A 22,190-nucleotide genomic window follows, 5' to 3' on the forward strand; every position below is an offset into this window, starting at 1 on the left:
TTGTCAGGCAGGGACTTCCACTTGTTGTCATTGAAATTGTCTTTCTATTGGGTTGCAGTTCCTGTTTCTTGAAACTTTGGGTTGTTTGTTTGTTTGACTTATACTCTTGGTGGAACACACCCATTATTTCATGAGGCTAAAAAGTTTGTGTAAGGTTTGAAGACTAAGCAGTGAGAAGACCTCATTGCATCCATTGCTTGAGTCATGAAGACAGTCTGCCTGTACAAGTCGCCTTTTAGGCCACTCTCATTCTGGCATCTTATATCATCATCCTAGAGATTCCTTCCGCTTATACTGGTTCTTCTATTTTCTGATTTCATGATTTTTTTTCTTTCTTGATTTATTTCCTTCTCTTGGGAAGAAAGCATCCTCCAGTGACTTCTTGAGAAAGGGTAATTTTTTGAGACTTTACATATCTGAAAATTTCTTTACTTTCATGTTTAAATGATGATTTAGCTAGGTTTAGAATTCTATTTAGGAAAACATTTTCCCCCTAAATTTTAGAGGCATTGCTTCCTTGCTTCTAAGTTTTTGTGTTGAAAAGCTATAAGTCATTCTCATTCGTGATTTGTTTGGATGTAGTCTTTATTTTTTCCTTTCTAGAAATAAGCTTATTTTTCTTCTCTGTTTCTAACAAATTTCACAAAGATGTTTTTTGCTATGGGTTTATTTTTATCCACTGTGCCGGGCACAAAAAAGGATCATGAATTATATTTAATTGTAATATTTATTTAGTGGCCTTTAATCTAGAGCAGTCCTCCAGCCTTTCTTTTTCTTTTCATGATACTGACATTTGAAGATGCATGACATATATATGCAGCATGTTCTTAAAATTTTCTTTATTTCCCCATAATTACAATTGGATTAGACTTCTTTTATTTGGCAAGAAAATTACATAGTTAATACATGTATTATTTCAGGGGCACCTAGTCTCAATTTGTTCAATAGAAGCAACATTAAGCTTAATAAATATATTTTGAAACTTCAGGATTTATTTTATAAATAATACATATTAATTGTAGAAAAATTAGACAATACACATTCACAACAACAAAAATATCACTTAACATCTGTTCAGGCAACCACTGTTAATAATTACATGTCCTTCTGATATGATTTGGATCTAAAATGTCTCCCAAAGGCCATCTACTGAAAGCTTGGTTGCCAGCCTGTGATGCTGTTAGAAGGTGGTGCAACCTTTGGAAGGTGGGGCCTAGTTGCAGGAAGTAGATCCCCAGGCCTGACCTTTGAAGGGTGTATTTTATCTCCAACCCTTCCTTTTCTTTCTTTCTCAGTTTCCTAGCTGCCATGAGCTGAGCAGCTCTCTCTCACCACAGCACTCCCCACCACTTTATTCTGCCTCAACAAAGGCCAGAAGTGATGGAGCCAACGGATCATGAACTGAGACTTCTTAAACTGTGAACCATAAATCTTTTCTCCTGTAAGTTGACTTCCTCACTTACTTTGTTACAGCAAGATAAAGCTAACACACCTTCAGACTATGATGACTTGATCTATATACTTACAGAAATAGGTCATACTGTGTATTTATTTTGTATCCCACTTTTATTCCATTTGAGATATTTGAATAGCTTTCCATGCTAATAAATAAATGTATCTTTTAATGTTAAATGGAATAATTATTTAAATGACCCCTTCTTTCTGGTCAAGGATTTTAAATATTTTTATAAATAATTCTGTAAAGAATGTATCTTCACATACATCCTTGTGCCTACATTAAACTATTCCCTTATGATAAAATACTAGAATTGGAATTATAAGGGCAAAGTATGTGGATTCTTGAAGCATTTTAATTCATGGTGCTGTATTGCCTTTGATAAGGCACACAAGTAATGTGTCTTTTTCTCCATGGTCCCAACAATATGAGCATCATCATTTTATTGTCATTCTTATAAATGAAAAACATTGAGATATAATTCACATACCATAAAATGAACCTTTGAAGTACACAACTCATTGCTCTTTAGCATTTTCACAAGTTTGTGCGGCCATCACCACTAATTTGAAAATGTTTTCATCATCCCTAAAAAAACCCTATACGCATTTACCCACCACTCCCAGAAACTACTAATCTGTCTACTTTTTCTCTATGGATTGCCTATTTTTGGACAACTCATAAATATGTGATCATATAGTAACATGACTTTTTGTGTTTACCTTCTTTCATTTAGAATAATGTTTTTAAGGTTCATCTATGTCACAGCATGTAATGATGCCATACTCCTCTGAATGGATAAATAATGCTCCATTGTATGGCTATACCATGTTATTATGTTTATCCATTGCTCAGCTGATGGATATTTGGGTTGTTTCTACTTTTTGGCTATTGTGAATAATGCTGTTGTGAACATTTGTGTACGTGTGTTTCTGTGAACATCTCTTTTCAGTTCTATAGGTTATATACCTATGAAAGCAATTGATGGGTTATATGGTAATTCTGTTTAACTTTCAGAGTAATTGTCAAGCTGTGTTTCACACAGATGGTACTTTACATTCCCACTGGAAATGTATGAGTTTTTCAATTTCTGTCTTTGTGTTCCTCCAGATTCCAACTTGGCAACATATTCCTTCTGTTTGAATAATGCTCTTTAAATTTCTAATAGTTCAGGTGTGCTGGCAGCAAATTATCTTGTCTTTTTCTTTTCCTTTTTTGATTTTGTAAAATTTTGTTTTACCTTCATTTTTGAAAGAAATTTTGCTGGGCATTATGTAGCATTTAAGGACAGCAGTTGTTCTTTCAGTACTTTAAAGAAGTTGCACTACTGTCCTCTGATTTGCATAATCCTTGTTGGGTTTTGCTCATCTTTGTAAAGATGTACTTCTTTAAATTTTGTTCATTTATATGGAATGTATCTTTACTTCTGTGGTTGACTTCTAGACCTTTTCCTTATCTGTGTTTTCCACCAGTTCAACTGGGATGTTCTTATGTGTCCTTCTCTTGGTATATTTTGCTTGGGCTTCTCTAAACATTTAGGTTAGTAATTTATTGCAGTGGCAGTTTTTTGTAATTCCTAAGGGTAAGTTTCCTGTCCCTATAACTGTTTGGAGGAAACTTTGGTTTATAATGGGAAGACTCTGGGCATGTCTGGATTTCTTCTTTCTCCCCAGCAGCCTAAAGATTTGCTGTAATCCACCCCTCCCCAGTGATTTGTTGGTCTTTTGCTCAGGGTTGGGAATGAGAGGTTTCCTTTTTCCTGCCACAGTGGCAGATGGATTTTGCTTTGTACAAGAAAAGGTTCCAGATTTTATGCTTTAACTCCAGAGGCAGCCACTCTCCCTGTGTACACCTCTCCCCTGGAAGGGGTGCCAATAAGGTTTCCTGCCCTGCCCCAGATCTTGGATTGAGGTTCAAGAATGAAACCTGGTTTGTCAGTATGACTCCCTTGCGTATGGGGTTCCTAAAGTTTCTGCCATTATTTTCACATAAATTTGACCTTTAGGAATTTGTTAAAATATCTTTTTCTTATTTACTTTTTTGGGGCTAATTTTTCTTCCCTTCCTGTCCAAAGATGAGAGAGTTTTATGTATCCCACTGCTTTTGCAAGGGGTTTGCTACCTTTTGGATTTTGGATCATCTGTTCCCTTGTAACCTGTGTCTTCTGATAGGTTCAAGAAAAGTTTTGTTTTGTAGATTTTTATTTTTATTTTTAATTTTTTTTTCAGGGTTGAGGACTGAACTCAGGGCCTTGCACGTGCTAGGCAAGCACTCTGCCACTGAACCCACAGATTATTTTTTAATTTTGGTAGTTGATAACATAGGAATAGTATTAGCATTTTAAATTGTAATTTCAACCCAAGAATTATTTAAGATTCTGCTTTTTCAGTGTTAAAATTAAAATTTGGGGCAGGGTTAAAAATCTTATCTAATGATAGTTTAATATACATAATTGTAAGCAACAGAGGCGTGCATGTGCACGTGCGCGCGCACATACACACACACACACACACACACAACCACACACATTGCGTATGACCCACATAAAAAGGCTTAGTAATTCTAGCACAGATTTAGATCTTCTCTATTGTCCATATTGAGTTTCATTTACTCTGGTCGTGTTGAGTTCTCTTTCTTGATTCACGGCAAGGAAGTTTTGTTTAATTCAGTGATTTTATTGTATATTTTAATGACCAATAAATTAGTCCCACCTCAGTATTCTTTCTGTAATTTTATAATAGTAATTTCAGACATAATTTTTCTATAAACTCTAAGACCATTTAAAAAAAATAAAAAAGCCCTAACTAGAAATAAAATCTGGATTAAATGAAGCTTATATATTGTTTGGGAAAGTGATATTTTAAGATAAAATCCTTCTATCCAAGAATTATTATTTCAGGCTGGGGATATAGCTTAATTGGTAGACTGCTTGTCTTGTAAGCACAAGACCCTGGGTTCAATCCCCAGCACCACAAAAACAAACAAACAAAAAAAACTATTATTTCATGTTTGTATCTTGTTTATATATTTCAAAGAAACTTATAGTTTTCAAAAACGTAGGTTTGTACCTTTCTTTAAAATTTAAAGCATTTTATGTCATAATATGATAGAATAATTTCCATTTTTACCTAATTATTGTTCTTACAGTTATATGTTGATATTTTTTATGTGTAGCTGTTTAACAAATTTTGTCAATTCTTGTAGTTTCAATCATCTTTTGGGTTTAATGAAATAGAAAACTACAAAGAGTAATACAATTTTTTCCTTCCTTATTTCTTTTTAAAATTTAAACCAAAGACAAAAACAGTTAAGGTTCTCAGCTAAGTGGATACTTATTTGAGCACAATAGTTTCAATAGCAAGACTCCTGACCTGTGGTTCTCAAATTTTGCTACACATTAGAACCACTTGGGAAGTTTTAACAAATCCTGATGCTTGGGTCAGAAGCCAGGTATTAATATTTTAAACATCAGGACATTCCAACTTATAGCAAAATTGTGAACCATTGTTCTGGACCAGCAGTCAGCAGACTCACAGGTCAGAATCCTGTAGTCCTGGAAATGAAGTTTTTTAGAGTATAGACATACTGATTTATTTACAATTGTCTGTTATGCTTTCGTGCTACAATTCCAGAACTGAGCAGTTGTGAAAAAGGCCATATGACTCAAAAGCCTGAACATATTTAGTATCTGGCTTTTTTCATAGAAAATGGTAAGGCAGGGAAGAGCCCCTTTGTCAGCTCTTTTTGTGCAGGATTTCACTAGAATTTCCTACTTCTAGAAGGCTTTGCTCTATTGAGAAAGCTACTACCCTTTCCTCTGCCCTGCCCTGGCCTATTGGTGTTCTATATCAGATTGAATTCTGAACAGCTATAACCCCCAGTATTTTAATTTGATTTACTAAGTTTCTAGTGGTATCAGGCATTTCAGATACTTTTGGGTACAAAAAATGAAGCCAGAATTGAGGACAGGCAGTTAATGTAAAATAAGAAATCTGGTCAAATCAAGGAATGAAGGCCATCTGAGTCTGGGAATTTGGAGACTGGCCTTGGGAGATTGGAATGTTAGTGTCTCCAGTGCCCTTTAGATCACCAAGGTTACTTGCCTAACTGCCCCTCCCAAAAAGCTGCAGGCAGGGAATTGTTAATTAATGACCCTTGGGCCCTTACCTGCCTGAATCACTTTGGCCCTCCCCTTGCCCATCTGCTTCTCATCTTTTTTGCCATGTCACCAGCATCTCCTGGCCCTGGTGGCATAGGCAGGAAGAAGAGAGATAAGGGGAGGAACAAAGGAGACCCTAATCTAGAAAAGATTAGGGTGCTCTCACTTCTGTAAATTCTAGAACATCAGCCATGGTGCCCTTCTCCCTCCTGGGAGAACTCAATAACTCAATAACACAATCAATAACCTAGACTTAATAGACATATATAGAATATTCCATCCATCAACGATTGGATTCACTTTCTTCTCTTTTAAGGGTTTCACTTTTAAATAAAATCTGCTTAATATATGCTTGCCTTGGCGTGCTTCTCTGATTGTTATACTTCAATACCTGAGGAAGCAGAACTCGTCACTGGTAAATGGCAGTATCAAAAGAACAAAAAGCCAGGTGTGCATAGAGCTTTTCTTCCTTTAAAGTAGGGGGGGGGGGTGGTGAGAGTATACAAAAAAAAAAAAATAATGTAAAACTAAGCTGATGATAATGACTTCTGTGGAGAAAAATAGAGCAGGGTGATGATACTGGTGATGAGAATCAGGGCCTAGTTCTGTTTCCCAGATGTGAATATTGAACACCTGAGAAATGCCAAGGCAAGCATAGAAAGCCACTTTTATTTAAAGGGTAGAACAGAGATAGACTCCTCTGCAGAGAATGGGTGTCCAAGGAAGTGAGGATGTCCTGCACTTTTGTGCATTTTAGATTTCCTTTGTTCTCATGCTTTCTCCTCCTCCCATCCTGCCTACATGACTATCTGTGACCAAAAGGTGGGTCAAAAGGTGAAGTGATCCAAAGGCAGGAAGGAAGCTGCCCAGGAGTATTGGCAGGAAGGTAGTGGCCCAAGGAGCATTCGTTCATTAACAACTCCTTGGAGGCAGGTAACCTTGACAGCAGATGGAGGAGAGGGAAGGGCTCTGGAGGTATTAGCATTTGATTTCCTCTTGAATCAGCCCCCATCTTTCTGACCCAATCATTTATTACCTACACTGTCTTTCTATCCACCTACCCCATATAAGGTGACATTTGAGCAATGACCTGAAGGAGTTAGTACATGAGCCACATGGAAATATGTGGCAAGAATGGCATTCTAAGCAACAATTGACAAGTACAAGTCTTGAGGTGTGGCCCCAAGAAATTTGAAGCCCCAAATTTCTCAATCCAGCTTCTAATTAGTGTCAGTTCTTAGATTTTGATATTAAATTGTCTTGGTTCTATAGTTTTTCTTAATTTTCTGTTTTCATGGTTTGATACCATTTTGTATCAGATATTGTCATGAAAACTCAGTTGTACTTAATAATAATCCTATATTTAATATACTTAAAGATGGTGGATGCTCAGTAAATTCTTAACAATGAATGCATCTTAAAGGGTCTGGGTAGAATGAAGTGATTTACATTTCTCTTTTAGAACCATGTTTCAATTATAATTGCTCCTCCCCATAAGTAGCATGTACACTCACATATTAGCTATTTTGTGCTCTTTAGGCTTAATTAGGAATCACTGGGAGGTATATTCATATATTTTAATCTTAAACTAAATCTAATATTGAGAGTTTTCTTTTAAGGGTTTCACTTCAGAGTTTATGAATATATATATATATATATATATATACCTACATAAATATATTCTTTAGTGGAATTTATTTCTCAGACCTTTATAAGTAATTATAAAGATGAACTCATAAAGTCACTAAATAATAAATAAAAGAAAGGAGATGGCTCATGAGGAAAACTTTAAAGACAGTTTGAAAAAGTAATATAAAATTATCACTTGCAGATAAGTTCTTTACTTGGAAAATAAAAGATATCAATTGAAAAACTATGCAAACAATAAGGTATTTCAATACACAATACATATGTAGAAACTGTGTATATAAATTACTGATTAGAAGATACAACGGAAGATTCACTTAAAATAGCAGAAATGATGGCAAAACATAAGGAATAAATTCACTTCTGGCTACACATTAGGATGTTTGGCTAGAAGGTATAACAAGTAACGAGGCTTCCTCCTAGAAGTTCTAATTCAATGGTATGGGGTAGGGCCTGGGTGGTATTTCTTAAAGTTCCCCAGAGGATGTGGAGAAAAAGAAACATTTTTACACTGTTGGTGAGATTGTAAATTAGTACAATCACTAAGGAAATCATTATGGAGTTTCCTCAAAAGACTAGGAATGGACCCACCAATGATATTACTCAGTATTATCCTGAAGAATTAAAGTCATCATACAGTGATACATGCGTTCCAAACTATGGAACCAGCCTAGCTAGGTGTTCATTAGTGGATGAATAGATAAAGAAAGTGTGGTGTATGTATGTGTATATATAACTGAGTTTTATTCCGCTATAAAGAAGAGTGAAATGTCATTTGCAGGAAAATGGATAGAACTTGAAAACATGTTAAGTAAAATAAGCCAAACTCAGAAAGCCAAGAGTGGAATGTTTTCTCTCATATGTGGAAGCTAGACAAGAAAAGGGAAAAGAAAATTGGTGAGGGGAATCTCATGAAAATTGAAGTGAGATCTGTAAAGGAGAGGATAGGGACCAGGGAGGAGAGGAGGGAAAGGGAAAATACCAGGGAATGATACTGGCCAAATGATATTGTTATGTTGGGTGCATATATGATTATGTAACAGTGAATTCCAACATTATATACAACTATAATGCACCAATAAAAATATGGAAAAAAAAACAAGTAAAAAAAAAATCCTAATAGCAATATAATGCATAGCCATACTTCCAATGTCCAAAAGACACATTTAAAGGGAAACATATAGGCATACTGTTATATGGAATAATACACCTGATGGAATAATTACCTTTAATATTTGATCATAATAATAAATCAATTTTTTTCTTAAAAACAAAAAAGAATCCCTCCAGAGAAACTGATCTATTTGAACAAAATTTAGAATACTGATGAGGGTTATTAAAGAAGACATGAACAAAGGGAAAAATAAGACTATGTTCTTTAGAATGACTATAATAAGGAATTCATTTCTAAGACTATAAATTTAATTACTTCATAAAAAAGATTAACAAGATTTTTCATTTTTACAATTATACTAACATTCTAAATTTATATGGAAAACTCAAGTAAGCAAGAGTATTTAGGACAGTTCTGAAAAAAGGAAAGGATTGCTAAGGAACCAGACATTGGCTACCAGGTTAATAAACAGAGTAGCCCTTTGTAAAATAAAATGTTCGGAAAGGGCAGAAGTGTAAGTGAGATATTGGTATATGATAAAGTGGCATTTGAAATCAGCAGGGATAAGGAAATTTATTAATTAAAAGGTGTTATATAATGAATAACATTTTTAACCAGTGAAACACGAGATAATTCACTTAATAAAAGGTCAATTGGGTAGCCATTAAAAAAAACAACAACTGAAGTTAGATCTCTAATATGTAATACATACCAGATGGGTCAGAGATCTAAAGGTAAAAAAAATCAAACTCTAAACATGACATAAATTCCAGAGCCACAAAAGCAGATTCATAAATTTCAAAATGAATATTATTTTAATCAACAAATTATAATTGCATATACTTATGAGGTGTAAAGATTCATAAATTTGGTTACATGAAAGTACAAATTTAGACATGTTAAAAAAACACTACAAGAATCCTAATATTCTTATTAAAACCAAATGATCCCATCAAATACAAATAACTCACTAATACTGTCAAATACATATTATTATTTTATGGTTTGCAAGTTAATAATATTATTAAAATATTTTATAGTCTATATTTATTCAGAGTAACAACTTTATAGTATAGTAACTGCTTCTGTCCTTTTGATATTTCCATTAAATCTTACTAGTCTGTAAGAATAGCCAGGCACCGTGGCACAGGCCTATAATCCCAGCGGCACAGGAAATTGAGGCAGGAGTATCACAAATTCAAAATCAGCCCACGCAACATAGCAAGGCCTTAAACAACTTGGTGAGACCCTGTCTCAAAATAAAAAATAAGGACTGGGGATATAGCTCAGTTGGTAGAATGCTTGCACAAGGCCCTGGGTTCAATCCCCAGCACCACTAAAAAAATAAAAAATAAAAAAGGGCTGGGGATATGGCTCAGTGGTTAAGCATGCTAGGTTTAATCCTTCATACCACACCAAAAAAAAAAAAAAAAGTTTGTAAGAATAGGTCTTAATAGCCATTTCTGAAAATATGTAATTCTATAATAAGTGGCATTTTAAGATATAATACATTCTTTAAAGTAAAAGTCAGTAATTACTAAAATTGTTTCATTTAAAATACATATGAACACATTTATACGTAGCTCTAGAACAATTATTTCTTATTTTTGTTCAAACTGTGAAGCAATGTGGGTTTTAAGCCATTGATTGATCGCACTTTCATACTTCCTTGGTTTTTTCTGCCACTCCTGATGCCACCTAAGGTTTGCTATAATATTTGAATAATTTTGCCCTATACTTTGTTTCCACATGATAAACTGTTCTTTATTATACTGGTGAACAGAGGCAGAAACTTTGGGGTAGTTTACAATGGAACGAAGCTTCTGATCCAAAGAATAAGTGATTTCTGGAAATTCTGCAGCAATGTTTTTTAATTCATCTGGATCCAAGGAAAGATCTGAAAAAAAAAATATTAAATATCTCTCAAAAAATTTTCCGAAATGTCATTATGACATGTAATGTATTAGATTTTCAGTTCCTTTTAGTTAATAAAATGAAGGGCAGTATATAATCATGTGCTGTGTAACACTCCACATATATGATAGTAGTTCTATAAGATTATATTGCCTACTGATATCTTAATCTTCTTAGTTTGTGTAAATACACTATCTGATGTTAGCTCAATGATGAAATAGCCGAATGACACACTTCTTAGAACATGTTCCCATCATTAAGCAATGCATGATTGTATACAAAAATAATATACCAAAAAGTAAATATTCCTGTAACATATGCCCAAGTTATCTTCCTTTCTGCTTCCATCCTGCTAAACCACTTTTTTCCTTATTTACTTTTAGATTCCAGAAACAGTCAGACCCTTACTTATCCTTAGTAAGTTAGTTTAGAATGAATTCTTCCTGTTTCTGATGCCTTTCCTCCTTTGACATGAAGAGGAAAAAAAAATAGTGATATTTATATTGTTTCAGTTCAACAGCCCTAAACTTTGTAGCTATAAGATTCTTTATATAGACAAGTCACATTCCTACAACTTTATTCAGTCTTAGTTTTATTTATATATTAGGATCTTATGCTTGGCTTTCTGAAAGTTAGATTCATAAATACTTCCATCTTATCTAATAGCCATGGAAATGAAAAAATTCTGTTATTACCAGTAAGAAAATATTGATATATGTTCAGATACATAAATGTTTTTTTCTATATGGTGTGGGAAGATAGGATATAAGATGCCAATCTGGAAAAACAGACAAAGATCTTATGACAACTTCAAAACAGTAAATGAACACTGTACATTCAGGTAAAAAACTATTAAGGGCTATTTTACTGCATTAGGTAGGAGACACCTGAACAAAAATGACTTTGATAAGTGACTTCACATGACAACTCCTTAGAAAAGGGAGGTCAGTGAATAAACCATAGAAAAGACAGGAAAGGATGGTTCTTCCACTTTAATAATTGCATCTGCTTTTTTGCAGAACACAGTGTTGAAAAACAAAATTACAATGAATTTGGTTTAAAGATCTAATTGGCACCTCATGATTCATGAGTTGGGTGGCATCCTATCTAAAGAATTAGAAAGGTTGCTCTATGAGCTGAGCAGAGGAGGTGGGCTATGTAAGGTGAAAAAGCATGTAGGAAGCAGAAACAAGGAGCAAAAAGCATATCGGGTTTAAAAAGTTACTTTTCATATAGGTTTAAAACAGAAGGCACTTCCTTATTATTTAGATCAGGTAAAATAGGTCCTTTCTTATTGGTTTCTGTAAATCTGTTTTTTAGGAATCTGGCCGTTTTAAAGTTCAGTTTGATTATGTGGCACTTAGTACTAGTGACTCCAATCTAGTTTGGTTCGTGTTTTTGAATCTAGTTCAGGAGTTCAGCCCAAACAATGGGTTCCCATAAATTTTATTTAACAATGACCACTGAACAAGCAAGAGGCCATTATTTATCAGGATGAAAATTTAAGGACTTTTTGAAGCCAAGAATCCCCTGTTGTTTAGAGTTAAGGAGGTTACTCAGATTTGGCTACTAAAGAATTACTTTGAGTTAATAATTTTGACATTTGTAAGTAGGAAGGAAACTTAGGAAGAAATAAATATTAATAATGGCTAAAGTGGGACAATATAAGTAAAATCCAAAATCTAAAAATGCTGTTTAAAATTAATACATAGACTAGGGAAGCTGGAAGCCACTTTTATAACGTGGAAGGAGAATGGCTGTTGGAATCAGACTGAGATTGAACTTTCAGTTCAGCTACTTATTAGCTGTGGGACCTCGTACAGGTATCTGAACTTCTTTGACTCCTAGACTCCTCTAAGAGAATGGCTCTATGTTGGAGGACTGGGATGCACCTTACATAATATATGCAGAATGTCTGGTCCATAAAAGATAAGTATTGATCCTTCAGAACAGATGAAACGAAGATATAATGAGAAGGTGGTGACTGCTGATTGGGAAATGGAATAATGAGCATTAAAAGATCCCTGATCAGGGAAAACAATGGTTTTAATCATAAGACCCAGATTCAAAGATTTAGGGCACTTTCTCTGATATTCATGTACTGACTGGCAAGGAAGCTGCTCCTTGCTTGGGCAACCTCTATAGCCTGTCTCATCAGGAGAAGTAGCAGATGTTTATTTATTTAACAATAATTATTGAATCTCTTGAGCAGTGCTATGTAGGTCAGCTCATGCATGATATTATACTTAAAAACATCAATTAATTTACCAAAGAGTTGAGGCAATACTGAAGCACCATCAGAGTAGGCTATGTACTTCCATTGTTTAGTTCGAAGCATATAGGTGGAAGCATTCACATTGCATCCGTGGAATTCACTCAGAATCCAGGGAGGATGTAGGTTTTCGACTTTGTGTTTATTCTTAGATGGTTCTGATGATAATGGCAATAAAGAGTATCCACTCAGGTTTTGAGGCAGAGGAATTCCAGCAATATCTTTGCAATAAAAATAATGAAATATTAAAAAATAATTCATCCTTTTGTTAGTTGAACATTCATAAATGACATCTTTACTTATAAAAAAAAGGATAATACTTGTATCTTATAAGTTCATTTCAGATTTAAGTAAGATAATTTAATGAAAATTTTTAGAATAGTACCTAGTACATAAGAGCCCTACCAAAGTTAATTGATGATAAAGATTTTTTTTCACTCTTTAGTAGCATCTTAAGAACTAGTATTTAGTAAAAACATTCCTTGCAGAAACCTGGATTATACTGATTTAGGGAAAAGTATTTTTTTTAACTATCAAATATACACACATAGACCAACAGCATGAGAAATATCCAGTTTAAAAAGAGGTTGGGTATTTTTTAATTGGTTTTAAGGTATTTGGAACTCAAACTGCCTTTTCCCTGTAGAAAAAGTAATTAATGATGCATACTCAGGTTAGTTTAAAAACGAGTCTGTAGTTGCTTCATACCCCTTTCTGGTTTCAGTGGGCTTATGTTTCTATGTAAATTTAAATATTCATTCTGAAAAACAGCATTATATCTATTAGAAATTAAACAAAATTGAATAAGAAAATTAATGAGAATAAGGATGTAGATAAAGTCCTCTATAAATCTTCTGTAGGTACTTGCTTTACAAATGACCATTTAAAAATTTGTATCTTTCAATTTCCTTGAAAGAGACATATTACAATTACTGATCTTCCACCAATCAATCACAATTAGGGATTTTTTGATTCCTAAAGAAAGAAGAAAGAAATAGTTCAGAGATAACTGGTTAAAAACCATCAGGAGAGAAGACCTTAAAGAGGATGTACATGAGAGAAAGGAACTGCCTAAGATGAAACTGAGCTCCAAGACAATGGTCTGCTTACTGTAAGGAAAGGAAGTAAGTAGAAAGGAAGGAGGCTGTGTAGGGGTATCTGTGTGTCACTATCACTAGTAAGCCACAGGAGGGGAGAGAAGAGGCCTTGGAGGACCAGGAAGCAGGGACCAACTCACACATACTTATGATTATGGGAAGTTCTTACATGTAGTATTTTGATAGTACCTTTATTAATATTTAGAAACACTACATTTCAGGCCTATTCTTAGCCTAATTTTCCTAAAGAAGTTTAGAAGTCTAAGAAAATTCATGTTTTTTTCTATGTATGAGAAGTTAGTAGAAGACCGAGAAGGGTCTGATCAGGTGTTCATTTTTTCATTCATTCAGCAACCAAACCATGTTCCAAATGTGGGAAATAACAGTGGACAAGGAAATAAGCTCTCTTACAGCTTAACTTCTAATATGGGGATAAAGAAAAATGTGTTGGATGGTGACAAGTGCAATGAAGAAGAATCAAGCAGGCTAAGAGAGACAGTGATGGCAGGCAGGAATGTGTGTCTGCAGTTTTATGTGATGTGGTCAGGGAGGGCCTCTGTGGTAAGGTGACATTTTCAGAGACCTGAGGAAGGGCTAGAGTGAGCCTATAGATATCTGGATATTCCCCCAAAGAATAACAAGTGTAAAGTTCCTGAGGCAGGATCCTGAATGCTTCATTTTCCAGACTCCAGAGGCCTGTCTAGCTGAGTAGAGTGAGGATACCATTTTAAGAGATGAGTTGGAACAGACTGCCAGGTCCAATAAAAACAAGATTTTTACTCTCGAGAATATGGAAGATTAGTAGAGAATTTTGAGCAAACGTATGTTACAGCCTGATGCTAATAATTGTAAGGTAAACTGTACTGAAGCAGGTATAGGCAGAAGGTAGGAAAGAGCTGGGAAGCTGTCCCAGGAGTCCAGGTAGGTGATAATGATGACATAATATCTGAACTATTTGACAAATACTATAATACTATTTAATAAATATCTATAATAAATTCTATTTAATATATATTATTTAATAAATACTTTGAAGTATTTATTCATTTTTATGTGCCTCAGAAAACTGGGTTTTCATTTCTCATACACTTATCAATGATTTTCCTAAAAATACTTTAACAAGTTGTTTTTTCAGAAAGCTCTTTGATCTTGGTTTAAAAACCATTATTCACATTCATTTCTCTTGTAAATCTGTCACTCTAACTCCACTTTAATAAATAAAGTCTCATCTTTATTGGCAGTGTAAGCAAAGATTAGAAATAACTGTAGGAGTCTTAATGAAGAGTGACTTAAATTTAAAACAGTAGACAAATGGGTAAAAATGCCAACAGAATACGTGGGACAGTCTCCTGAAGACAAATGATATAGTCTTCTAACCATATCATAAGGAATTACATTGGTATGGCAATGATGTAAATTACATACATGTCTTATAATATACTTAGAGAAAAATGAATAAATGAATGATAATTATATCTGACACTTGTTTACCATGTTCCAAGTATTGTTCTAAGTTACGAAATAGCTGCTATTATTATTTTATTGATGAGAAAATTGAACACCAGAGATGTTAAGTAACTTGCCCCAGGTCACAAAATTGGGAATTACTGAAAAGGGGTTTGAATTTAGACAGCTGTACTCCAGGATCTCTCTACATGTTAATAATATACCATGAGTATTGCTTTACTGTAGATATTTAACTTCACAATACTTCTCAGCCAATCAAAACACAATGATCTAGGTATGCCTGCCCACCCCCAACCTTCCACTAAGATCCTGTAACAATGAAGGTTTTACAATTTAAATCACTAGTAAGTAACTATTTTAAATATAACTACGTTTTTCTAAAATTGCTTTCTAACAATTAAAAAAATTTGGACTCACAAAAAGATCAACTATTAAAAAATTCACAGGAAGTTGAAAAGTGAAAAGTAAAACAATTTTAATTTCAAAATGAGACTGCCTTTATTTCTCACTGAGTTAAAGGATGCTAATACTAGGTATTCAAAAGAAACTATTTTGGTGAGTTATTTTAAAGAATAACCTCTCAAATATCAACTTTAATACTATAAAGAATTCCTGCTCATAAAAACGGCACTTTTCTGCTAGTTTTAGGAAATGGTAATGTGAAATTGTCAAGGACCTACAAGGATAAATAAACTAAGAATATGTTTTCTATTTTATCATAAAATGTTCTATAGGAAAAGAACACTTTAAAAGTCTTATAAAAGTTGTCTATGAAATCAGACTTTAAATAGAAGCACTGAAATTTCAACAGACCCTTGAAAGTATTAGATATGGAAAATGAAAAAAACCCCAAAACAGTGAGGTCTAAGAAAAGGGAGTGAAAAAAGCAAGCTGTAATTGATAGCTTTCTCAGTGCATTCTTTCCCAATGAAGAACGCTCCCTAGAAAGGAAGCCCAAGCACTGATCCTTCCCCCAAACCTCCTTTCCCAGAGATAGTACAGTGGGGCCCTGAAGGGAAGGAGATAAACACTGAACGCTGACCCCAGACCCTCCATTCTTCTCCAAGTAAAAAATACTGCCCAGTAAAACAAATTTTCAAATTCTCACAAATCTGTTTCCTGAGCGCCCAAACCGATATGCTCACTAGACTCCCAATCAAAATAACCTGCATGAACCCAGTTCCTTTCTTCGTTCAATGGCCCATTTTCCACCAAGAAAGTGGGTCCACTGGTGCCATTTCATCCCCGCATCCCTGCATCCCCTGTTCCAATGTGAAACTCTGTTCCTGAATAAAGAGCTGAGATGATTAGTGAGGTTTGCGTCCTGCCTGGTCTTTTTGTGCTAACAGAAAGTAAGGTAGGTTTATTAAAACAGAAATCCCAGTTGAGTTTTCCCACTCAGTGTCTTCCTACTGAAAGTTTTTGAATCACCATCTCTTATAAGAAACTTCGTAGGTGCATAGAATGGAAGGGAATAGGAAGCCTGGCTGGCAGCTTTAATTTGAGAAGTTCAATCCCATATTCTTCACATGTAAATTGAACTAAAAAAAAAATAATATAGCACTTAAACTAATAAAGAACTTAAATTTAGAATTCTTAGATTATCATTCATAACTATTTTAAGCTTCTAATTGATTAAAAGAACCACAAAATGAGATCCTTGTAGATACTATATCAAAACATCTAAGAGGTAAGTAGAATATCCTACCTCACAGGCATCCTTTTAGAGTTAATCACTACTAAAGTAGTTTTAAATTCTTTCAGCTGTGAGGAATTTTGCTTTACAAGGCTGAATTAAATACCAAGTTAAATATAGGACTGTCAATATTATCTTTGCTTTGTTGGCTGTTATGGCTTTTAAACAAGGGAAAAGACTCAGTGTGTGCCTATAAATCCTAGTATAATTATTAATAATACCCTCTATTCTAAAAAGTGTGCTGATCTGAACAGTAAATTAAATAGGCACTCTATTGCAACAAACAAAATACCTGTTTATACAACTTGAAAGCCTACATTTTATTTTTAATAATACATTTATGCCACTTTCACAGCATTTCATTTTAAAAATAGAACCAATTCTTTCTTTTTTTTTAAACCTAATCCACTACTTCTAGATATTCACACTGTTTGATTCTTTCTTAATACTTTAATAAATATCCATGGAGATAAAATACTTATGTACATATATAAGTTGTTCTTTTTTTTTTTTTTTTTTTGCGGTACTGGGGATCGAACTCGGCCTTGTGCTTGCAAGGCAAGCACTCTACCAGCTGAGCTATCTCCCCAGCCCATATAAGTTGTTCTTTAAAAAATTTTTTTTTTTTTTTGTAGATGAACACAATACATTTATTTTACTTATTTATTTTTATGTGGTGCTCAGGATCGAACCCAGTGCCTTACACGTGCTAGGTAAGCACTCTACCACTGAGCCACTATCCCAGCCCCTATATGTTGTTTCTTAAAATGGGAATTACTAGGTTAAAAGGTATGCACATTTCCAAGAAATGTGAAACATAATGCCACATTTGTCTCCAAACAATTTGTGTCATTTTATATTCCCAGCAACAGCATATGAGAAAGCCTATTTCTAATATAAGATTTTGCAATTCTTAACCTTTGTAAACTCCATATGTGAAAGAAAAATGATATGCTCTTATTTTAATAGTTTTATGACTACTGAATCTGAATCTAAAAATATCTTGGTAATTTGTATATCTCTTATTGTGAACTGCTTATTTCTACCCTTTGGTTAATTTAATAGGGAATTTTTCTTTGTCTTGCATATTTATCAGAACTTTATGGATATCAAACCTGACTCCAACACAAAGTTTTTGTTTTACCTGCTTTTTCTTTCCACCTTATCTCTATAGGCATTCTCTTCTATTCCCTTACCTCCACAAAAGAATATCAATGTAGTTTTCCCCTTCTGATGAGAAAAAGAATATTTATTATGAAACACATTTTAAACTGTGCTAAGCCTTGAAGGCATTAATATCATTTCAAATTTAGATAGAACTGGAGAGAGCCTCATTTTTTGCATCCTTTACTCTTTGGGGCAGGTCTAATCACCATCTGATTTAAATGCTGCTAATAAAATATATTTTTCCTGGGAAATGTGACTTAGAAGAAGTCTATTAGCAAGAATCTTATGAAAGATAAACATAAATTAAAAATCTATGTAAATATTCAAGTCTTAGAAAATTGTAGTTGACAAGTTACAGAAAAAAACCCTGCAATTGCAGAAAAGCATTTTCAGGAGAGCAGGGATGGAAAGCAAAGGTGATTCTGGGAATGTTTTTTCTTATCTAAAGAAATTTTTATTGTCAAGTATCATAAACTAGGCAGGTGACTCCCCTAAAAATCCCCCATGCCAACCAGTATTTTCTTATTTAGTATTTTCTTATATGATCTGTTAGATAAATATATTATGAAATAATTATGATGATTTATCTAAATAATACATTTAATATTATTATCTAATAAATATATGTTATTTCCAAGTTTGCAAATGACCCTTAACTTTTGTGACAAGTAGCCAGGTGTGGCATGCCTATAATCCCAGCGACTCAGGAGTTTGAGGCAGGAGTTTGAGGCCAACCTCAGCAACTCAGTGAGTCCCTATGTAATTTAGCAAGACCCTGTCTCAAAATAAAAAATAAAAAGGACTGGGGATGTAACTCAGTGGTTAAGTTCCCCTGAGTTCAATACCTAGAACCCACCAAAAAAAAAAAAAAAGTGATAGTATTAACTAAAGATTGTAGAGTACAAAATTTGCATTGTAAGTAAATATAAAACAATGTTTAAATAAAAATTAATTAACTAATATATAAGATGATAGTCTGTCATTCTAGAAAGGGAACAGGACTCAGGACAGCTACCAAAAGTTATTGGACTACTGAGTTGTCAAGAGTTTAAAAAAAGCCAAATATCACTAGGAAGTATATTGAGGGAAACATTGAGAAAGAATCACCCCAGTTTTCTATAAACTTTTAGTAATTTTTTTGTAGTTCTAGTCACTATACCTCAAGGAAAGAAAACAAAGTTAAAAAGTCAAGTAAATATGATGACCCAAAGAGGATTTTCTTTGTGAATGAGAGTTCTACATGAAAAAAAGTTAAGGGAGTAAACTGTAAAGAAATGTCAATATCAGCATATATTCACAAGACTCTAGAGATAATAAGACAGACAGATAGAAACATACATAGTTGGGCTAGCGATGTAGCTCAGTGATGAGTGCTCCCCCAATATGCGTAAAACCCTGGGTTTGATTCTCAGCAGCATAAATCACTTAATTATATATATGCTTTAAAAAAGTGAGGGAAACAGAGGTCTGAGAATTGATGGAGTGAAAAAGTGGTAGAGTTATGACTAAGTGAGATGATTGCTTTGGGATAAAAGCAAATCAGTACATGATTTGAAGAGATTAAAGTTTCAAAGAACTAGAAAAATCTTCAAGAAGTGATGTAAAATAAAAGAGAGAAAGAAAGGGCACTGATTTAAATTAACTCTAAAGAAACTTAGTTAAGTAAAGGAAAAGACTGTACTAGGAGGAAAAAGATAAAAGGAACTTTTATTTCTTTTATTTTATTTTCATTTTTTTGTAGTTATAGATAGACAGCATGCCTTTATTTGTTTATTTTTATGTGATGCTAAGGATCCAACCCAGTGCCTCACATGTGTGAGCAAGAGCTCTGCCACTAAGCTACAGCCCCAGGCCCTAATTCTTTGATTTTTAAGATGGATGTTCTATATTTTAACATTTCTCAAATTAGAGAAATGTGTTATCTTTTTCTCCCACCAAAATTTATGAATCTATAGTATTTTTGCAATTGACGGATTCCAAAAATCCAAAGTCAGTATTTAAATGCTAATGAATTAAAAGTACTTTGTTAAATTAGAAAGAGTGCTACATAATTTCCTTTGAATTTGATGATGTCACTATTCTACTATCTTCAAGGAAAACTGCTAATTATTTCATTCCAAATATTGTTTGTCTAGACCCATGGCTATGCCTGTAGATATTAAGAAGCTATTTTTTTTTTTTTTTTTTGGCGGAGCTGGGGATTGAACTCAGGGCCTTATGCTTGCAAGGCAAGCACTGTACCAACTGAGCTATGTCCCCAGCCCTTTAAGAAGCTATTAAAGCAAATAGTACAAAACTATCCAAAGGGTTTGAGGAGAGAAATGTTGACAGTATCAGCTGAAGAGACTTTTCTAACATTGAAAAAAGTTAATAGCCTCCAAGAAAGTTAGTGGGACCTCTAACTACTTTGTCTATTTATTCTCCAACATTACTACAGATAAACATTGAATCACCCTACTTACCAAGCATCGTAGGGTAAATATCCACCAGAGAAACTACATTTGATACTTGTTGGTTGACCTTTATTCCTGGTCCCATTATCAAAAGTGGAACATGGGCACTAGCTTCATACATACTCATTTTATAAAACTGTCGATGTTCCATGGCCAGCTCTCCGTGGTCTGAAGTGTATATGACAATAGTTTTCTGAAGAAGATCTAACTGGTGAAGAGCTAAAATAATTTCACCTACAATGAAATTAAGATTAAATTTAGTAATTTAGTTCATGATTTATTCTATCACATTACATGTATAACAACTCTACCCTATAAAAGCTTCTATCAAATGATACTTCTTAACGTATCAATATTATTCAAAGTTTTATATACTTGCTCTTCAGTTGACAGAATAGAGAAGGAAAGAAAAAATATAATATCCATAGGCACTCTCCCTCAAAACTTCTTTATTTGAAGATCATGCTTGCCTGCTTTCTATGTTTCTGTCAAAATGCAGAGAGGGGAGTCTTCTTCTTAGTGCTTCAAATTAGAAAAGTAAGGCAAGTCTGGCCATTGCCACTGTACATGTCTCAGATGACACAAAGATTGGTATCACCACTGACCCACAGCCTCTATACAATAGGAGGTGATAAAGAGCAAATAGAATTCCTCTTTCCTGTTATTTTTTTCCCTAAACCTCTGAGCAATCACCAGTTCATGCTCATGAAGTTGGCAGAGGGTTATGGAAATGTGACCTTTGAAGAAGGTAGTGCAGATGGTATATGAGAATGATTTAGCACGTTCTTGGATAGGGAATAGTTGGACAGTAAAACTCCTGTTTCCAGTCCCCATCTCTTAATGTCATGAAACTTCCTCCTCATTGTAATTAAGAGAATCACAATAAGGCATAATCCTGATACAAGAGTCATCTCTATTTTGGCAGTTCCTGAATCTGGGGTCTATATTATTTAAAACACCACAGATTTTGAGATTCAGTCAGAATTGAGACTTACTGCTTTGTGGAGTTATTCATGGGGTCAAGACCCTCATCTGTCAACTGGGCAACTGGAATTGCTTCCTAGTTGGTCTTTTTGTAGTCACTCCCTTTTCCCCTCTAGAATCCATTGGCATCACTTTGGTGGCTAACTTTATAAAATAAATGCCTGATCATGTCATGACATATTCTACTGTCTATCCTTAGTATTATGTGCAAGGCCCTTGTCTATTCTCCAGCCTCAGCATCCTCGGCTACCTGCTGAATTTTTACTTTTCAGCAACACTAAATTGCTTAGAGCCCCAGAACATACCATAATAGCTTACACTTTGTTGCCTCTGTCCACACTCTGCTTTTGTATAGAATGCCCTTTCTCTCACCATTCACCTGGCAAGTTTCCATCACTCCTGTACAGAAATGCTAACCACACTTCACTAATGTGGTTATGCTTCACTCCCAAGTGAAGCAAAATAAATTACATGGTGTTATGAAAATAGCTTTTTAATATAAAAACAGATATTAAAAACAAACAGTGTTTCTCCACATAAGGACTGGAAACTGCCAGAACTTTACAGTGAATAGGCAGAGCTCTCTTGACAGTCATCTTATGGAGGCAGGTTTGGTTTCAGCCAGTCTTGAACCTGAATGACAGCAGGAAATTCAATGTAATTCTGATCCAGAATATACACAGGGAAACTCATTTCAGCCTTAGTTTAAGCTTTGCTGTCAAGGGCCTAGGGAGAATGGATTTGTTTTGCAGGTATTACAAGTC

At 34.3% G+C, this 22,190-nt stretch overlaps 1 protein-coding gene across 1 annotated transcript in view; it reads right to left on the reverse strand.

Annotated features, from left to right (window-relative positions):
- Positions 1 to 9,168: 9,168 nt before the first annotated feature.
- Positions 9,169 to 22,190, reverse strand: part of ARSK (arylsulfatase family member K) — a 38,114-nt gene continuing 25,092 nt past the window's right edge. The window contains 3 exon segments of the mRNA XM_079146018.1: positions 9,169 to 10,273; positions 12,559 to 12,783; positions 20,452 to 20,676. Coding sequence (XP_079002144.1) covers positions 9,978 to 10,273; positions 12,559 to 12,783; positions 20,452 to 20,676 — 746 coding nt within the window. The 3' untranslated portion in view covers positions 9,169 to 9,977.

Source organism: Sciurus vulgaris (genome assembly GCF_902686455.1).
Source record: "Sciurus vulgaris genome assembly, chromosome: 6".
Classification (NCBI taxonomy): domain Eukaryota; kingdom Metazoa; phylum Chordata; class Mammalia; order Rodentia; family Sciuridae; genus Sciurus; species Sciurus vulgaris.